The 21,025-nt window shown below is 36.9% G+C and overlaps 1 protein-coding gene across 1 annotated transcript in view; it reads left to right on the top strand.

Annotated features, from left to right (window-relative positions):
• PHTF2 (putative homeodomain transcription factor 2) overlaps nucleotides 1-21,025 on the top strand; it is a 99,460-nt gene that overhangs the window by 36,961 nt on the left and 41,474 nt on the right. The window contains exons 3-5 of the mRNA XM_081102152.1: nucleotides 6,830-6,886; nucleotides 14,926-14,995; nucleotides 15,794-15,952. Of these exons, the coding sequence (XP_080958278.1) occupies nucleotides 6,830-6,886; nucleotides 14,926-14,995; nucleotides 15,794-15,952 (286 nt within the window). The remainder of the gene's footprint in view (nucleotides 1-6,829; nucleotides 6,887-14,925; nucleotides 14,996-15,793; nucleotides 15,953-21,025) is intronic.

The raw sequence follows: 21,025 nt of genomic DNA, 5'->3' as shown, positions 1-21,025 counted from the left end.
TGGTCCTTGGTAGTCCCCTCAGAATAAAGCAGGGCCTTTATGCTTAGTAGTTTAATTATTTTACTTAAGTATAAATGAGAGAGGTATTGAATCACCTAGATACTTGCTTTTCAATCTTAAAGATTAAAGATAGGGCCTTGGGCATTTTGGGGGGTTATTGTGGGATCCCTGAAATCACACTATATCTAATGTTTTACTAGCTCTGAGAATCTTTTTAATCTCTCTTGTTTAAAAAAAAAATTTAAATTGATTTTTAAGAGAGAGAGGAAGGAGAGAGAGAGAGAGAGAGAGAGAGAGAGAGAGAGAGAGAGAGAGAGAGAGAGAGAAAGAGAGAAAGAAAAAGAGAGAGAAATATCAGTTGCCTCCTGCACATGCCTAGATTGGGGATCAAACCCTGAACCTGAATATGTGCCCTGACCAGAAATCGAACCTGCCACCCTTCAGCATATGACACAATGCTCCAACCAACTGAGCCACACTGGCCAGGTCTCTTTTTAATCTCTTCATTAAAGGGGAACAGAAGAGAGGAATCAAGTGAGACAGTGATGGCTACTGCTTTCTCTTTTATGGTTGCCGGTGATGGCCCTCTCTCATTGGCTTCTTCCAGAACTTGAAGTTCTCTCAGTTCCACCACGAAGCTGTTTGCCAGGCTCTTTTCCTTTCATTCCCTCCCTTTCCTGTGTTAACCAACTGAATTCCTTCCATTGCCATCTGCTGCAAGAGTCCCATACAGAATGCTGTTCTTTTCTTGAGCACTTGGTATTTACCATTTTGGTTCTTTAACTCATTTTCCCCCTTAATATCCTAGGATGTAGGTAGCTATCTGCTCTTTTATAAGACTAGTTTCTCACACTTTTGTTATTTAGATATAACTTCTTAGCTGAAAATTTCTATTTTATAACTCATAGGAAAAACCTTATTTATTTTCATAATGGGACTTAATTAAATTGATTTTGAGCAGTGGCAGTTGGTTTCCTAACAACTTGCCCCCTCTATGAGAAAATGTATTCAAAAGCACTTAGCTCAGTGCCTAACACTTGATGCTACTCAGATAATATTAGCTTCCATTTTATCTTGATATTTGTAAATTATGTTTTTTTTTTAAATCATAATGTAAAAGTAATACATGTCTATTATAGGAAAAGTAAATGTAGGTAAGCATAGTCAAATCACATTGTTACCCTATTGGTAACATTGTGAATTTTTCCACCCCAAATTAGGATCATATTGTATTTAGTTTTTTTATTGCCCTATTTTTGTGTAACATACCAAAAGTACTTTTTCACATCACTAAACATCCCTTTAAAACATAAATTTTTAATGAGTATAATATTCTATTGTATAGGAATGCCATAATTTATTTATTAAACCCTCTGCTTACATATAGCATTCATGTATTAAGTGGCAGGGGGTGTGTGTGTGTGTATTTAAGTCTTCCTGTCTTGTCCTGGGATTTTGAGAGACATGGTGGTAAAAGGAAAAATATAAACATAACTCAGCTGACTGCTTCTAATACCAATTCAGATATGTCTGTTCTTCCTGGTGTCCCTAATCTAACGATCTAGTTAGCTCTGTATTCTGAGTCCCTGAGTCATTGTTCTTACCTTCCCTATTGTCCCCTATCCCCCAAACTCTCTAGCTTCCATATCTCAGCTAATGGCTTTGCCTACTATTTAAATAAGATCAAGAGTATTTGACACAATTGTGTTTAACTACCTGACCACCTCAAAATATTTCAATATTTTTAGCTTTCCTAACTTTACCTTCTTTCTTGAAATGCTTTCCTTGTTTAGCTATTACTATAGTATATTGTTCCAGTTTTTTTCCTACCTCTCTAATTTTTCTAAGTCTTCTTACCCGACTTTAATACTTCTTTCCAGTTAAATATTTATTTCTCTTAATAGTTTGTTCTTGATTTCATTAAGCTATTCTATTTCCCTAGATTATCAGGTTGTCCACATAACGTCCAAGTACCTAGTTTATGCCGCCAAGTTCCAAATTTTGTACCTTCTTAACTTTCTAGAATTCTAGCCATAATTTCTAGCTGTTGTGTAGTTCCAACAGCCCTTTCTAAACCTGTTTTTATTCTCTGCTGTAGTTAATGATATTAGTGCAGCCCCAGATACTTAAGCCAAAAATTGTCATTTTTATCTTTTTCCCATGCCCCCGTATCTAGTAAGATACTGTTCTTTTTCAGACCATTTCTCACTAATGTATAGTATAACTAGAGGCCTGGTGCATGAATTCATGCACGGGAGGGTCTGGCCAGCCTACCCCAATGGGGGCTGATCAGGGCTGGGCTGGCCCCGCCCCAATCAGGGTGGGGGAGCTGATCGGGACCCCAGTTGGGCCGGTTGGCCACCACAGTGCATGTCATAGCGACCGGTCGTTCTGGCATATTGGTCGCTTGGCTCTTATATATATAGATAATGCTTATTTTATTCTGCTTTGAATTATAACTAACTCTCTTTGGATTTCAAACTTCTTAAAGGCAGATTCTATCATAACCATCTCTCTGTTGAATTAAAGAATATTCTTCAAGGCTTTTTTCTAAACTTGAGTCAGTGTTTTACTATATCATTAACTAGCTTTCCTTAAGCAATAGGAACTTGGTCATGATTCATGATTTGATTATATGTATGTGGCCTTGTAATACACTATTCTTAGGGTTAATGCAGGAAAGGGCGTGGTTTTAGTTGATGCATAACCTGACAGAATATATGGGAAGATTTTAAATGGATTTAGCTATTATTATTTAGTATCTGCAGATGAGACCTATTTTTTTCTTTCAATTTCATTTTGTATTGGTTTCAAATATTCAGCATAGTGGTTAGATAATCATATACTCTTACATAGTATTCCCTTTGATATTTCCAGTACCCCAACTAATACCATACATACTTATCACAATAGTATTGACTATATACCCTGTGCTTTATTTACGTCCCTGTGACTATTTTATAACTACCAATTTGTGCTTTTTTAAAAAAAATATATATTTTTTTATTGATTTCAGAGAGGAAGGGAGAAGGAGAGAGAGATAGAAACATCAATGATGAGAGAGAATCATTGATTGGCTCCCTCCTGCATCCCCCCTACTGGGGATCAAGCCCACAACCCGGGCATGTGCCCTTTATCAGAATCGAACCTGGGACCCTTCAGTCACCAGGCGGACACTTATCCACTGAGCCAGACTGGCTATGGCTGTGCTTTTAGAAAATATATGTATTTTTATTGATTTCAAAGAGGAAGGCAGAAGGAAAGGAATAAAAATATCAATGATGAGAGAGACTCATCGATGGGCTGCCTCCTGCACGCCTCCTCCTGGGGGATCAAGCCTGAAACCTGGGCATGTGCCCTGATAGGAATCAAACCTTAACTTCCTGATTCATAGGTTGACCCGCAACCACTGACCCACACCGGCTGGGCTGTGACATTAATTAATAAAATTTAGACTTCAGATATGCAATTCTGTAATACATCATCTATATATTGTATTGTGTGTTCAATTTCAATTTGAAGCACCAATTTGTGCTTCTTAATCCCTTTACCTCTTTTATTTAGTCTCCCAACTCCTCTCCCCTCTTGTTCTTTGTGTCTATGAGTCTATTTCAATTTTTTTTTTGCTCTTTAGATTCCACATGTAAGTGAAATCATATGACATTTGCCTTTTTCTGACTGACTTACTAGTATTTTACTATCCATCCTGTCTCAAATGGCATGATTTCATTCCTTTTTTATGGGTGAGTAATGAATGTTCCATTGTATGTATGTACCACAGCTTTTTTTTATCCACTTGTCTATTGATGGGCACTTGGATTGCTTCCAGATCTTAGCTGTCCTATATAATAAAGAGCTAATATGCAAATAGTTGTCATGCCCTCGCACCCTCACACTGGGGCTGGGGGACCTGAAGCCACGCCCTATGCCCTGACGCTGGGCTGGGGGACCTGAGGCTGTACCCCCTGCCCAGCAGGGCTTGACGGGGGACCTGAGGCTGCACCCCTCCTCTCCTCGCCTGGCAGGACTTGCACGAGGACCTGAGGCTGCGCCCCCGCCTGGTGCCAGGCCGGGGGACCTGAGGCTGTGCCCCCACCCGGCGCTGAGCCAGGGGACATGAGGCTGCGCCCCAGGGGGCTTGACGGGGTGGGGCTGGCTGGATCTGGGTCTTACGAGATTTCAAGGTGCACATGGGTTGGCGGGGACTTGACTCTGGGTCCTGCGGTGCACCCCAGACTCTGACAGGAGGGAGATTTTCATATACATTTTACTAATTTTCTTTCATCTCTGACATTTCTATTATAGAGAAAGGGCAAATAGCAATATTAAAATATTTCCTCTAATTAATTCCCTTTTAATGTGCACGAATTTCGTGCACCAGGCCATTAGTTGTAAATAATGCTGCAAGGAACATAGGGGTGCATATATTCTTTTGAATTAGTATTTTGGGTTTCTTTAGATAATCCCCAGAAGTGGGTTCACTGGGTCTTAAGGCAATTTCATTTAAAAAATTTTTTTTAGGAAACTCCACTCTGTTTTTTCAGTATGTACTTCCATAAACAGTATGCTAGGGTTCCCTTTTCTCCATATCCTCGCCAACACTTGTTATTTGTTGATTTATTGATGATAGCCTTTTCTGACAGATGTGAGATGGTATTTCATTGTGGTTTTGCATCTCTGATAATTAGTGATATCAAGCAACTTTTCATATGTCTATTGACCATTTGTATGTCTTCCTTGAAGAAGTGTCTGTTCAGGACTTCTGTCCACTTTTTTAATTGGATTATTTCTGGGGCTTTTTTTAATGAGTTCTTAATGTATTTTTAATATTAGCCCTTACTGGATTATTATTTCAAATATCTTCCATTTAGTGGGTTGCTTTTTCGTTTTGATGATGGTTCTCCTTGCTGTGCAAAAGCTTTGCAATTTGCTATAACCCCATTTGTTTATTTTTGCTTTTGTTGCCTTTGCTTAAGATATTTCCAAAATATATATTGTTCTAAGATTGATGTCAAAGAGTTTAGTGCCTATGTTTTCTTCTAGAAGTTTTATGGTTTCATAGCTTATATTTAAGTCTTTAATTCATTTTGAGTTTTTTCTTGTCTGTAGTGTAAGAAGGTGGTCTAGTTTTTTTGTTTTGTTTTTTTCATGTATCTGTCTAGTTTTCACAACACCATTTATTGAATAGACTGTCTTGACCCTATTGTATGTTCTTGTTCTTTGTAATAGTTTAATTGACCTTATAGGCCTAGGTTTATTTTGGGCTCTGTTTTGTCCCATTGACCTATATGTCTTTTCTTTATGTCAGTACCACGTTCTTTTGATTACTATGACCTTAAGTATAGTTTAATATTAGGTAGTGTGATACATTCCATTTTGTTCTTCTTTTTCAAGCTATCTGATGCTATTTGGGGTCTTTTGTGCTTCCATACACATTTTTGAATTATTTGTTTCAGATCTGTGAAATACGTCATTGATATTTTGATAGGAATTGTGTTGAACCTAGATTTATTTGGGTAGTATGGACATTTTAATGATGTTAATTCTATGAGCACAGTATGTGTTCTATTGACTATTATCTTATTTAATTCGTTCTTCAAGTCTCATAATTTCCTGAGTATAGATATTTTACACCCTTGGTTAAATTTATTCCTAGGTATTTTTTAAAAATGTAATTGTAAATGAGATTGTTTTCTTAGTTTCCCTTTCTAATTCACTATTGGTGAATAAAAGTGCAATCAATTTTTGAATGTTAATTTTGTATCCTGGTACTGTACTGAATTCATTTGTCAGTTCTAGTAGTTATTTGCTGGAATCTTTAGTGTTCTCTATATATAGTATCATGTCATCTGCAAATAATGACAGTTTTACTTCTTCCTTTCCAATTCGGATGCCTTTTATTTCATCTTGTCTGAGTGCTGTGACTAGGTCTTCCAGTTGAATAAGAGTGGTGAAAGTGGGCATCCCTATCCTGTTCCTGATCTTAAGTGATACGCTTGTAGTTTTTGCCCATCAAGTATGATATTGGCAATGGGTTTGTCATATATGGCCTTTATTATGTGGAGGTATGTTCCCACTTTGCTGACAGTTTTCATCATAGGTGGGTGCTGGATTTTGTCAAACGCCTTTTCTGTATCTGTTGATAATGATCATATGATTGTTATCCTTTATTGTGTTAATGAGGTGTAACAAGTTAATTGATTTGCACAACTGGCATCCCAGGAATCGTGATGTATCATCTTTTTAATGTAATTCTGGATTTTGTTTGCTAGTGTTTTGTTGAGGATTTTTGTGTCTATGCCTATAATTTTCTTATTTTATAGTTAGTTTATCTGGTTTTTAAATTAGAATGATACTGGCCTTGTACAGTGAGCTTGGGAGTCTTCCCTCCTCTTGGATTGTTTAGCTAGTTTGAGAAGGATATGTTAGTTCATCTTTGAATATTTGATAAAATTCACCTGTGAAGCTATCCGACCGAGGACTTTTGCTTATTGTGAGTGTTTTTATTACTGCTTTAATTTCATTAATTGTATTAGGTCTGTTTAGATTTTCTGATTCTTTTTGATTCAGTTTTGGAAGATTATATGTTTCTAGGAAGAGAGTATGCATTTCTAACAAGTTCCCAGGTGATACTGAAACTGCTGGTCCAGAAACCATACTTTGAGAACCACGGTAGTACAGTATTGATCACAGAAGTCTGAGACAGAACTGAAGCTAACCTGTGCCGAATGACTGCTGAGTTGCTTGTAATGCAAGCAGAGTTATATCCATAGGATGAGTACCCACAATGGTCATTTAATGTAGTGTTGTTTTTTATTTATTTTCATAGATTGGAGCATATGATCAACAAATATGGGAAAAATCTGTTGAACAAAGAGAAATCAAGGTAATGTGTTTATTTCATTTTGTATATTCTGAAACAAAGTTCTTTAGATTGATTATTAACCATATTTTATATAATATCTTTCCATATACTTTTAAGGTATAAATTAATATTATTCTATCCAAACTTTTAAATGAAGACGGTAAACTCTTTTATGATAGCTTAGTTCTGTCTTTACCTCTGATTTTCTTTTCTTTTTAGCATATTTCTATTCTTTTACATTTTAATTTTAATAATTATTTTTTTGTCAGCTCTTTTCCCCTTTCACTTGTCACCTTATACTTCTAGTTTGCTTTTCTTCCCTTTTGATGCTGTCATTGCTCTATACAGTTTATTAAACTGGTAAGTGTTTCAGGACTTTTCCCACCTGAGTGATCCTGCGCAAATGCTGCTCTTTTTAATAGAGAACTGCTTTTTTTGTGCTACTAACAGAATGACTTGGACGCAAACAGAGCTGCTGAAAATTTGGTCATTTTAAAAAAGAATTGAGGAAAATAAAGCATTAATTAAAATGTTTTTGTAGTAGGTAGTTCCTTCTTGAACATGTAATCACTTAGGCTGATGAGATTCTCAGGCTACCTTGCTAGCATGAAAACTATTTTTTAACTAAATTTATTGTTTCTCAGCAGTCACTCCTTTTTTGTGATATGATTTATATTTTTCATTTGCATAGGTAATACTAATCAGTGTGGTCCTGCACGAGCTAAATTTAATCTGGGCCCAGAGAATGTTACTTGAGTTGCTTGACATTTTCTATTTTGTACATAAAGGCTTACATGAGATTGAAAACCAATGTCTCTCGTTAACTTAAAAATCTATCCAAACAATCTGTGTTTAGACAATTTGCACATTTGTAATAAAGTGCAGGATTCTTTACCTTTAGTTAATTTTAATTTTTAAACTATTTTCATGAGGAATTAATAGTTAACAAAAATTCAATAAGTACCTACTATGTGTTAAACATAGGGTTAAATTATAGGAACAAAATAATGAAATAGATTATAATTTTGTAGACTAAATGCAAAATTCCAGATGATACTAATCCAGTTAAGAGAAAGATGTGTAGGTCTCTTTTGGGGAGCTCAAGGGGAAGCAGCTCTGTGAAGGTTAGGAAAGATTTCACAAAGGAGGTGACTCATGAGCTAGTTTGAGAGATCTTAGGGAGAATGAGGAAATCATTCCAGACAAGGTGAAGAGCATATGAAAATATACATAAAGGAATGAAGGAGCATGACTCTTGAAGGAGCTTGATTGGTAATAGGTTGGGTGGAGGAGGAAGATTAGGGTAGTTAGAAGTAAAACTAGAAATGAAAATGGAAGTCACATCACAAAGGAAGTCACATCACACTGCCTTACAAGAGTCTAGAAAAACTCTGGAAAACAATTATGGAAAACATTGAAGGATTTTAAGTAGAAAAGTTTCCTCGATTAAATTTATATTTTAACAACTTTGCTAAGTGTGATGGCAAATACTAGAAGAGAAGCAGATAAAGAATTCTGTTTTAGAAATATCCAGATGATACATTGGTGAAAGATTTGGGAGTCCTCACTATGTAAAGTAAGTGTGTGTGTGTGTGTGTGTGTGTAAATGATATATTCTACACATTATATAAATACAGCTATAGGAGTGACTGGATTTACATTGAATGATGAAAGAAGAAAACAATGAATGGAATATTGGGAAAGAAATATTTAATGGGTGGATAAAAGAAGAAGAAATGTAAAGAAGGAGGAAGAGAAGTAAGATATCCATGATACAGTAGTCTGTAGTCTGGTAAATTGTAGTAGTCAAGAGTTGGAAGAGTCAAGCAAATAAAGAGCAGTAGAGAGGTCTAGTAAGATTCCGTAAAATCTTTTATCCTTTTGACAGTCTTTAACTTGTTGGACTGAGAAATATGAAGTATTTTGAGAAGTTGTGTTACCAGTTGGTACATTTGGATGATTTATGAAATTTGAAAATCTAAGAAAAAAATGTCTATAAAAATTTTTTTAGTTTTAAGCTGCTCATCACAAATTATGTGTTATATAATTTCCTCATTTTTATTTATTTATTTATTTTGATAAATAGAACTTCCTATGTTTTATTAGATCAATAGGTACAGACTTATAGATTGCTTCAGTACATAATTTTATTGAGCTTGAGGCTTAATACTTTTATTTTTTTTTATTAAATCTTTATTGTTCAGATTATTAGAGTTGTTATTCTTTTTTCCCCCATAGCTTCCCTCCACCTGGTTCCCACCTCACCCTCTGCCCTTACCGCCCCCCCCCCCACACTGTCCTCATCCGTAGGTGTATGATTTTTGTCTAGTCTCTTCCCATACCCCCCCACCCCCGAGAATAGTCAGTCCACTCCCTTTCTATGCCCCTGATTCTATTATATTCACCGATTTATTCTGTTCATCAGATTATTTATTCACTTGATTTTTAGATTCACTTGTTGATAGATGTGTATTTGTAGTTCATAATTTGTATCTTTACCTTTTTCTTCTTCTTCCTCTTCTTAAAGGATACCTTTCAGCATTTCATATAATCCTGGTTTGGTGGTGATGAACTCCTTTAGCTTTTTCTTATCTGTGAAGCTCTTTATCTGACTTTCAATTCTGAATGATAGCTTTGCTGGATAAAGTAATCTTGGTTGCAGGTTCTTGCTATTCATCACTTTGAATATTTCTTGCCACTCCCTTCTGGCATGCATAGTTTCTGTTGAGAAATCGGCTGACAGTTGTATGGGTACTCCCTTGTAGGTAACTGACTTTTTTTTCTCTTGCCGCTTTTAAGATTCTCTCTTTGTCTTTTGCTCTTGGCATTTTAATTATGATGTGTCTTGGTGTGGTCCTCTTTGGATTCCTTTTGTTTGGGGTTCTCTACGCTTCCTGGACTTGTAAGTCTATTTCTTTCACCAGATAGGGGAAGTTTTTTGTCATTATTTCTTCAAATAGGTTTTCAATATCTGGCTCTCTCTCTTCTTCTGGCACCCCTATAATTCGGATGTTGGTATGTCTGACATTGTCCCAGAGGCTCCTTACACTATCTTCATGTTTTTGGATTCTTTTTTTATTTTGCTTTTCCGGTTGGGTGTTTTTTGCTTCTTCGTATTTCAAATCTTTGACTAGATTCTTGCGATCCTCTAGACTGCTGTTGGATCTCTGTATAATATTCTTTATTTCAGTCAGTGTATGGTTAATTTCTAGTTGGTCCTTTTTCATATCCTCAAGGGTCTCACTAGATTTCTTGAGGGTCTCACTAAATTTATCGGTGGTTTCTAGAAAATTCTTGAAAAACTTTATAACCGTGGTTTTGAACTCTATATCTAGTAGTTTGCTTTCCTCCATTTCTGTCATTTGTGTCCTGTTTCTTTGTCTCCGCATTTTGGCTGCTTCCCTGTGTTGATAGAGTGGCTCTGTGTGCTAGGTGTCCTATAGGGCCCAGTGGCTTAGCCTCCCCATTTACCTGAGGAAGACACACTTGGTGCACTTCTCTGTGGGCTTTGTACACAGTCTTGTTGTAGTTAAGCCTTGATTGTTGTAGGTATCACTGGGAGGAGTTGACCTCCAGGTCAATTGAGTGTGAGAATCAGCTGTGTCTATGGTGGGAGAACTGTGCTGAAGACACCCTTATGAGGCAAGACTTGCTTCAATGGGGCTTTGGTGCTCACTGAGTCTGCCCCCTGAGTGTGACCCTTATGGATCTGAGGAGTTGTAATCTGGATGGTCCCACTCTGACCACTGGGTACACTGGCTCTTGGATCTCTAAGGGGGTGCTAATTTAGCCTCTGCCTGATGCTACCCAGCAGCACCTATGGAGAGATCTGCAGATTCCTCTTCTTTATTTGGGATTTGGAGGTGCCCAGATGAAGCCCAGCTGTGAAGCAATGCAAGCTGCTGTGGGACCTTGGGCCTTCTTTTGGATGTTCTTGGTCTCTCTGATCAGTTGCAGTTTGTTAGGTAATTTTAGATTGCAAAGGGCCAGGCCATTCATATGCAAAAGCCTCTGTGCACAGCTTGGGTGGGGCAGGGTCTCAGGGAATCAACAGCATGGAGCAAACAGCTATGGCTGATCCTCAGCCCTGCCCAGGCCCCAGGACACTGGGGTTTCGTGTCCCGAGCTAATCGCTGCAAGCACCTCTGAGAGAAAGCCGCTTTCAAGTTCTGCCCGATGCCAGACAGTCCAGCTTCTCCCAGTATGAGTCTGGGTCCCCAGAGACTCACCCGGAACTGGAGTTCAGAGCAGTCAGGAGCTTGTGTCTCCCTCCCAATTGAAAAAGACAACTGCATCCTCAGTTGCCAGCCCTTTCCGTGTGCGCCTCTGTACCTCTGCACTTCTGCACCTCCTCTGAGTCTCAGTGCGCTTTTCTCTTTCCTTCTAGTTGTAGAATTTCCACTCAGCCAGCCTTCCTGTGGTTCTGGATGATGTCCGTTTTGTCTTTTTTTTTTTTTTTTTAATATATTTTATTGATTTTTTTTTTTACAGAGAGGAAGGGAGAGGGATAGAGAGTTAGAAACATCGATCAGCTGCCTCCTGCACACCCACTACTGGGGATGTGATGTGCCCACAACCAAGGTACATGCCTTTGATCAGAATCGAACCCGGGACCTTTCAGTCCACAGGCTGATGCTCTATCCACTGAGCCAAACCAGTTAGGGCCCGTTTTGTCTTTTAGTTGTATTTTTGAAGTGGTTGTGCGAGGCATCAATTTCAGGTGTTTACCTATGCCGCCATCTTGGTTTCTCTAATTTACTCATTTTTAAGAAACTGTTTTAATGCCTATATATAGAGATTAAAATAAGGAAGGATTATATTAGTTGTTTCTTAGTGTGCTGACAGGATGAATTTAGGGAAGGCTAAAACCTGTGACTTGTTTCTCAAATATGTCTACCTTTAAAGATAATACTTTAAAATGGTAATTGAAGAATTAAAATAGTATTAAAATTTACTCTTGTTATTTTTAATTAAAAGGGTCACTGTGTTGACAAGCCTAAAACCACTTTTTTTTTTTAATTCTCACCAAAGGATATGCTTTTACTGATTTTTAGAGAGAGAGGGTGAGAGAGAAAGAAAGATCTATGTTAGAGTGAAACATCAATTGGTTGCCTCCTGCATGCACCCTGTGGACCTAACCCACGGCTTGGGTATGTTTCCTAACAGGGAATCCAACCTGAGACCTTTTGGTGTTCCAGATGATGCTCCAACCAACTGAGCCACACCGGCCAGGGTGTAAAACCATTCTTGCTGAACATTCTAGTGGAGGCATATTGTTTAGAGTGTTAGATATAGTGTTGCATTTATTCTAAGAAAGTTGGACAAGTGTATAACTAGTGTATTACTATTAATATTGATATTTGATTTAAAACAAAAACATTGTACCTGTGATGTAGAGAACACTGTTATTGATTTGCATATATATCAAAGCAGTGAGCAACAACTAAAGAAATCAAAGCCATGAAATTATATTTCTTGGAAATGTTTATTTTTTAAAATTAAAGGCCAAGAGTGGTAAGTCTTTTGTTAGTTGCAAATTATTTTTTCTTAAACATTTAGAACATGTAACTGAAAGCTTTTACTTCCTGATCACCTTGACCCAAATTTAAAATTAAATATGGCATTTCCCCTTGGTTTAGACTTAATAGAGTTTTAAAGCTTCAGCAGAAAGAACTGGGCTATTTTATTTTAACGTCATTATAGAGGAAAAATGGCATGGAAGGAACTAAGCAGGATATCCAGAAAGAGAAACTGATGGTTACATTCTTTAATGGAATGTTAAGTGTTATGATAGTTCCATGCATGGGAGTCTAAATCATTAAACAGGATTATTTTCTAAACTTAAACAGTCCTTTGTAGCTTTTTGGCCCAACATTATCTGTGTTAGTATAGAACAGGCTTTCGGCTTTAATGGCTATTCCCTCACCCGAATTAGTCCATTATATCGAGGTTTTACTGTATTTTTAAAAGAATGTATAAAAACAAGTAAATTTAAATGTTACTGTTTTCAAATTTGTTGGCAGTAATAAAGGTAAAGTCTCATAATAAACATCATACCAAATCTAAATATAAATGAAATTTTGTTAAGTGTATGTATTATTAGAATTCCTTTCCAGTTTGTAAAATATCAGGAATGTTTTATAGTTTCAGTCAGCCACTTTTTCATGACATTAAAATGGGAAATGAAGTACAGATGAATCGATAATCATTATTCACAGTAGTTATTTTCTGTAAAGTCACCATGAACACTGAATTAGCGAATACTGATCATTGCTCCTACGGAAAATATAGAGTTAACTTCCTACAAGCCTCTAGTCACAACCTTTCATCAACTAATACATAATCTTGTTTTATATATTTTTCTGTTGAAAAAAATCCTTTTTTAATTTGTATTGTTGATTTCATTAACATTGAACTCATGCCCAACAACACTATAGCTATGCCTGAACAGAGCTTATCTTACACACATTTTCTCAGAGACACATCACAGCCTTCTTGCACTTAGAAGCACTAGACAAGTACTTCAGTACTATGCTTGGGGGCCATTTTAAACAAAATTATCAATATAAAGCACATGTGCGTGCGCACGTACACACACTGCAAATTTTGAAACTGAATATGAAGGTCAACTGTATGTAAAATTATCATGAATATATCTTTAATCCTGACCCTTTCTCTTTTGTTTTTATATCTTTGTATTTCTGGGTTGTTTGTAATTTCAGATGAACAGACAATTTGCAGGAGTTCAAAGGTTAATTGCATCTTGAATTCAGGGTAATTTGTTTAAACATCTCAGTTAATTTTGAGCTCAAATGCTGTCTTCTTCTTTGCTTTATCAGTGGTTCTCAACCTTCCTAATCCGTGACCCTTTAATACAGTTCCTCATGTTGTAGTGACCCCCAATTTCATTGTTACAAATTGAACATAATTAAAGCATAGTGATTAATCATAAAAACAATTTGTAATTATATATGTGTTTTCTGGTGGTCTTAGGCGACCCCTGTGAAATGGTCGTTCGACCCCCAAAGGGGTCGCGACCCACAGGTTGAGAATCGCTGCTTTAGATGCAAACAGTACTTAATCAAATTCTTACTTTAAGTGGTCATTGTTAATTACTTGGATTAGGAAGGGCCAAACAAAGCACTGAATAGTTATTACTTGGTTAATTGAATGAGTAATCAACAAATCGTCTAAACACTATGTCATCTATTAGCACTTGGCTCCTGAGGAAATTAACCTAAGCTCTTCCAATCTTAATATCCTAGACTTAAGTTATAAATTTATTTTTTCATAGTCCCCCCGACCAGTAATTTTGATCTCCAACCTTACTTCCATTTCTGTACACTGATGGCAAAAACTTAATTTTAGTGTTTAGTAATTTCAAGTTTTAAAACTAATTCAATTTGTGAGTCCTGCTTTCCCTTCTTCCACCAACTGGGCATGGCCTCTAAATTTTGATTTGATTAGGTGGCATTGTGGTCTGGTTATGCATGTGAACATAGTGGCATCCCTGAGATATGCATCGTTCTCTCTGGGTCTTAGCTGATACCACTCCTACATGCTGGCATCTGCTGAGAAGTCTGCATCCCTGTCCTCAGCTCTGTGGTTCACTGCTTTCTGCAGCAACACCTGCAGCTTCACACCTTGAAGGTCCTTCAGAGCCACTGCTCCCCCAGCCAGCTTCAATACTCGCCTGTGCAAATCTGGGCCAACGCAGGCTATCTCAGGCTGTACATCCAAATTGATTGGTAGCAATCGTCTTTGTTTTAGAATTTTACTTTATCTTTTTTACTTTTTCTAAATTTATCTTCATGGAAAGATGATTTTTTTCTGCTCTTCTGGATTTAAATACATATATAGAATTCTAATACTATTTTTATTAGAACATAATGACATAATGTTATTTTAGTTTTAGGTGTACAACATAGTGATTTGATGAAATGATCACCTCAATAAGTCCAGTTAACATTTGTCCCCATACATAGTTACAAAACTTTTTGCTTGTGATGAGGACTTTTAGGATCTACATTCTCACCAATACTACTTTTAATATATTATAGGGACTAAGGAATAAACCAAAGAAAACAGCGCATGTGAAACCAGACCTTATAGATGTTGATCTTGTAAGAGGTGAGCCTTGGATAAATAAATGCTTAATACAATTAGAAATTGACCTTGTAGAAACAATTCAAATGGGTTAGATATATATGTTTGTAGAAATAAAAGTAATGTGAGCTTAAATGAAGGCAGAAAATCCATAAAAAGCAGAAAATGGAAGCATTTAAATACCATTGACTAGTTTTTCCTCCTGCTAAAGATCAATACAAGAAGTACATACAAAAGAAAAACATCTCATGTTTGCTTAGCAGGCTATAAGGCCTGGTTATAAAAATTAAAGTGGTAACATTTTTAAAAATTTGATTTAAACTAGAGGCCTGGTGCATGAATTTGTGCATGGGTGGGGTCTGGCCACCCCGCCCCAATTGGAGTAGGTGGGGCTGGCCAGGGGAGGGGCTGCAGGCAGTTGGCTGGCTGGCCCCGCCCCCTGGTTGAACTCCTGGTCCAGGGGACAATTTGCATGTTAGCGTTTTATTATATAGGATTATAGTTAACATACAAATATTATATTAGTTTAGGGGTTAAAGTGGAATTGACATTTGAATATTGTCTTATATTTATAAAATATGTAGGAGAAATTCTGTTATTTCAGTTAAAACTTGTTTTCAAAGTACCTGAGTTAATATGATAGCATGAAGAATGTTTTTTAAAGTTGTGTTACCCAAAATTGGACATTTCTTACTCATAGCATAGTATAAAATAAAATAAAATAATACATTTTATTTTGTTTTTCTTCAAATGTTGAAGTTTTTCTCTAAGGAAATTAAAGACTAATAAGTATACTCTGTTGTCTTATTTTACTTTTCTCAGGGTCTGCATTTGCTAAAGCAAAACCTGAAAGTCCTTGGACTTCTCTGACTAGAAAAGGGATTGTTCGAGTTGTATTTTTTCCCTTTTTCTTCCGTTGGTGGTTACAAGTAACATCAAAAGTCATCTTTTTCTGGCTTCTTGTCCTTTATCTTCTTCAAGGTACAGTTAAATGATAGAAATGCATTTTGCTTTTAACTTTCAGGATATTACATTTTTAGGATTACCAAAAGCTTTTAAAAAAACATACAGTACTACTGAGTATAAAGGTAAATATTTATTGTAATATTTCACTTAATAAGACACTGGTTTATATTTAAAATGCTTGAGAAAACAAAGCAATTATTTTCCAATATAATTTTGTGAAAATTTGAATCTGTGGTTGGCTAAAGAAAAAAAAAGTTGAGAAGATTTTTAAAAATTAGAAAGTCTCTTCAAAATGCACCTCCCACATATACATACCACAGAGTCGTGTTTGTTTTTTTTATACAAGTTCATTTTTCCTGCCTCAGCCAGTAATCTGAAACTGTCCTCATTCTGTCCTGAAATTGTGCATACCATGCATTATTGTAATTGCTTTTCACGGATTCTTATTTCCCACAACCACCCAGTGAAGTATAGGTTCTATTACTATGCCTAGATTATAGACATGGGATCCTGAAGAACCTGAGGACCCAAAAGTCACACAATCATCCAAGTGTGGTAGAGCCCAGGTTTCAAGTTTAAACTATCTGACTTAGAGCCACATGCTTAACAACTGTGTTGCACTGCCTCTCACCACAGCAGCATTCTAATGTGCACTCATAGACTGCATACTATACTATATAATGCATACTATACAATACTCGAAAGCATTTGGAGTCTTAAAAAAGAAACCGCTCACATTCCATCACTCTAACAAAGCAATGATTATAATTTGGTTGGTACTCTTTCAGTCTTTTTAATGTCTTTTTTAAAAATATGATTTTAATCCTAAAATGATTATTTAAACATGTTTTTACTCACAAACTCTAAGTAGAAGATAAATTTTTTTTAAGTAAATGAAAATACAATAAAAACTACAGATTTTTACTTAGGTAAAGCTGTTTCCTTAAGCCAGGGTACACATCTTATATACATAAAAGAGAGTGAACTATGAAGATTTTGTGATTGTTAAGAGTGGGTGTGTTTCTGATTAAAGAAATTATACATATTCATTACAGAAAATTGGAAAATGTAGGAAAAACTGAAGAGAAAAGCCATCTATAATCTTGCCTTTAAGCTTACTTTGCAACGTTTTTTATATAGTTGAGATTATTCTGTGTAAATGATTGTATTTTTATTTTCTCCTTTTGTCATAACAAGTATCAGAGGCTTTATAAATATAATTTTAAATTATTAGAAAATACCCTAGCAATACCCTACAATATTGGGCATTTAAGCTTTTTGCTGTCTTTTATTATTATAATTTATGCTGAAGTGAATGAACATACAGTTTGTGAAGTTTTTTTTTATACTTTGAATTATTTTCTTATGACAAATTCCTAGAGTGCCTGCAATTAAGTATAGGATTTTCATATAGCTTGTCACTGCTTTCAAGAAGTTGACCTTTGTTGTTGCTAAGTATAATACCATTACACTATATGCCAGTTCTTCTAAATGTATTTTTATCTTAATTTTTTTTTAAAATATATTTTATTGATTTTCTACAGAGAAGAAGGGAGAGGGATAGAGAGTTAGAAACATCGACCAGCTGCCTCCTGCACTCCCCCCAGTGGGGATGTGCCCACAACCAAGGTACATGCCCTTGACCGGAATCGAACCTGGGACCCTTGAGTCCGCAGGCCGACGCTCTATCCACGGAGCCAAACCGGTTCGGCTTTTATCTTAATTTTTATAGAGTTACTTTCTTGTGTTTGCTTTGCTCACAAAAGGATTTAAGAGAGCATAATCTTCTAATGCTTTCTAGCTTACCTAAAGGAGAAAGCTTTATTCTAAAGCAGTCAGAAAGTGCAATTACTTATTAGAGTAATAATTAATCAGTACCATTAATTGTAATTACTGTGCATTATCCTTTTTTAATACCATTGGTTACTAGTTTTCAGGTAACTAGTTTTTCACAAAATATTGTGTCTGAAATTTACTCACTGGCTTTTCTAAGCTAAATAGGAAACACAGGTCAGATCAGGCATGAAAAAGATATTTTTTAGTTCAGAACTTAAGTTTAACATTATGTGTTCATAAATCATGATTACTGAACATTCTCTTAGTATAGCTTAAAGAAGTGGCTTAACCTGATCCAAATCACACAGCCAGTGACAAAGTCTTGCTATGACCCTAATGACCCTCAGCAGTTTGCTGGTACCTTTAGAAAACCCTGTGCCTCCATTTCCATGCATATAAAAGTGGGATGCAGCCTGGGTGGTGTTGCTCAGTGGTTGGAGTGTCAGCCTGGGCACTAAAGGGTCACTGGTTCGATTTCTGGTCAAAGGCACATACCTGGGTTGCAGGAGCAACCAATTGATGGGTCTCTCTCACATTGATGGTTCTTTTTCTCTCTTTCCCTCTCTCCTCATCTTCCCTCCTTCCCTTTCACACTCTCTCTCTCAAAAAAAAAAAATATCAATGGAAACAATATCCTCAGGTAAGGATTAACAAAATAAATAAATAAAAATAAATAAAATTAGGGTGCAATACTCTGAGTTACATCTTCATTCTCTGTCAAACCCTTATCTTCCCAAAGGTAGAATCATGTGCAATCAGATTTGGTTTTATATAACTACATATAGTATTTTTACTTTAATTACATGCCTGTTCAGTATCTCAACTTTATATTGTCAGCTCCATTCCTAATTTTTGCTTATATAATTTCTTGCCCAGATTACTGCCACGAGCCCTTCTACCTTCTTCTGTCCATTTGCCTTTTAAATTACAAATCCAAACTAGCCACTTAAGGTTTAAATTGTTTCCTAGTTATTATCGACTTCAAGATATAAGACAAGTTTTTCAATTAATCTCTTGTAGTATCTCTCCACAACTTTAACCAGACTAAATTAGCTTTTTGTTGTTTCTTAAATATTTTGTGCGCCCCCCCCCCCCCCCCCCCCGCCAATATACCTTGGACATGCAACTCTTCTTTGCTTGTGTAGCTCTTTTCATTTCATTTACCTACTCAACTCCTGTTTGTTTTCTCAAAGTTAGATTAGGACCTTCTTTCAGAATCCTTTCATAACCTCCCAATTTAGTTACATCTCTTTCCTATGTATATTGTAGAATTTATCATAGGTATTCTATTAGTTTGTTCGGGCTCCCATAACAAAAATACCACAGACTGGGTGGCAACAACAGATTTTTTTTCTCACAGTTCGAGAGGCTAGAAGTCCAAGGTTAGGCGCCATCAGGGTTGGGGTCTAGTGAGGTTTCTCTTCCTGACTTTTACATGACTGCCTTCTCAGAGGGCCTTTCTTGTGTGTGTGAATGGAGAGAGATCTCTGGTATCTCTTCCTCTTATAAGGATATCAGTCCTACTGGATTAAGGCCCCAACCTTATGACTTCATTCAACCTTTTATTTTTATTTTTTTTATTGCTTAAAGTAATACAAGGGGTATTACATATGTGTCCATTCCCCCCCCCCCCCCCCCCCGCCCTAGACAGTCCCCTAGCCTCCCCTATCCCCCAGTGTCTTATGTCTATTGGTTATGCTTATATGCATGCATACAAGTCCTTTGGTTGATCTCTTACCCCCCTACCTCCTGTCCCCCAACCCTCCCCGGCCTTCCCGCTGCAGTTTGACAATCTGTTTGAGGCAGCTCTGCCTCTGTATCTATTATTGTTCAAAAGTTTATAGTGCTCTCTATTATCCATGAATGAGTGAGATCATGTGGTATTTTTCCTTCACTGACTGGCTTATTTCACTTAGCATAATGCTCTCCAGTTCCATCCATGCCGTTGCAAATGGTAAGAGTTCCTTCCTTTTTAGAGCAGCATAGTATTCCATCGTGTAGATGTACCACAGTTTTCTAATCCATTCATCTACTGATGGGCACTTAGGCTGTTTCCAGATCTTAGCTATGGTGAATTGTGCTGCAATGAACATAGGGGTGCATATATCCTTTCTGATTGGTGTTTCTGGTTTCTTGGGATATATTCCTAGAAGAGGGATCACAGGGTCAAATGGGAGTTCCATTTGTAGTTTTTTGAGGAAACTCCATACTGTCTTCCATAGTGGCTGCACCAGTCTGCATTCCCACCAGCAGTGCACAAGTGTTCCTTTTTCTTCACATCCTCTCCAGCACCTGTCGTTTGTTGATTTGTTGATGATAGCCAGTCTGACAGGTGTGAGATGGTACCTCATTGTTGTTTTTATTTGCATCTCTCGAATGATTAGTGACTTTGAGCATGTTTTCATATGTCTCTTGGCTTTCTGAATGTCCTCTTTTGAAAAATGTCTATTTAGGTCCTTTGCCCATTTTTTGATTGGATTGTTTATCTTCCTTTTGTTAAGTTGTATGAGTTCCCTATAAATTGTGGAGATTAGGCCCTTATCAGATATGACATTGGCAAATATGTTTTCCCACACAGTGGGTCATTCAACCTTTTATTTTATGCTTATAGGTCCTGTCTGCAAATATAGTCACATTGAGAGGTTAGGGTTTCAACATATGAATTATGAGGGTGGGTACAAAATTCAGTTCATTATAGGTGTTTTAATTGTTTCTTTATATGTCCTACCTCTTCCCCTCTAAACGGAGGAGGAACAGGGAATATAGACTGTTTTTTACTTGTCTTTCTACTCTCAATGTCTAACACTAGCCACTAAATCCTGGAGTGACAGACCTAAAAACTGAACCTTAGAATTTTACATTCCTGATGATTGTCCCTGGAGTTCTGCTTGGCCAGTAGATGACGCCCTGCCTTGGAACTACTTGTGCCCGATAAAGAACTGAGACCATGGGAGGGACATGACTACTTTGAGAAAGAGGAAGGGAGAGAGAGAGAGAAACATCAGTGTGAGAGGGAAACATCAATTGGCTGCCTCCTGCACGCCCGCTACCAGGGATCGAGCCTGCAACCCAGGCATGTGCCCTGACTGGTAACTGAATCAGAACCTTTCAGTATATGATACGATGCCCACCCAACTGAGCCATACCAGCCAGGGCCCCTTCTCCTTTCCTAATGGTTTTTATTGGCAGGATTTAACAGTATATAACAAGATCCTGTTGAGATAGAAAATACAGTTTTTAGGTTCCCAGCCC

The sequence above is a fragment of the Myotis nattereri genome (assembly GCF_964212035.1).
Source record: "Myotis nattereri genome assembly, chromosome: 11".
NCBI lineage: Eukaryota > Metazoa > Chordata > Mammalia > Chiroptera > Vespertilionidae > Myotis > Myotis nattereri.
The sequence above is the reverse complement of the archived record's forward strand: the minus strand, read 5'-3'. Positions and strand labels throughout refer to the sequence as shown.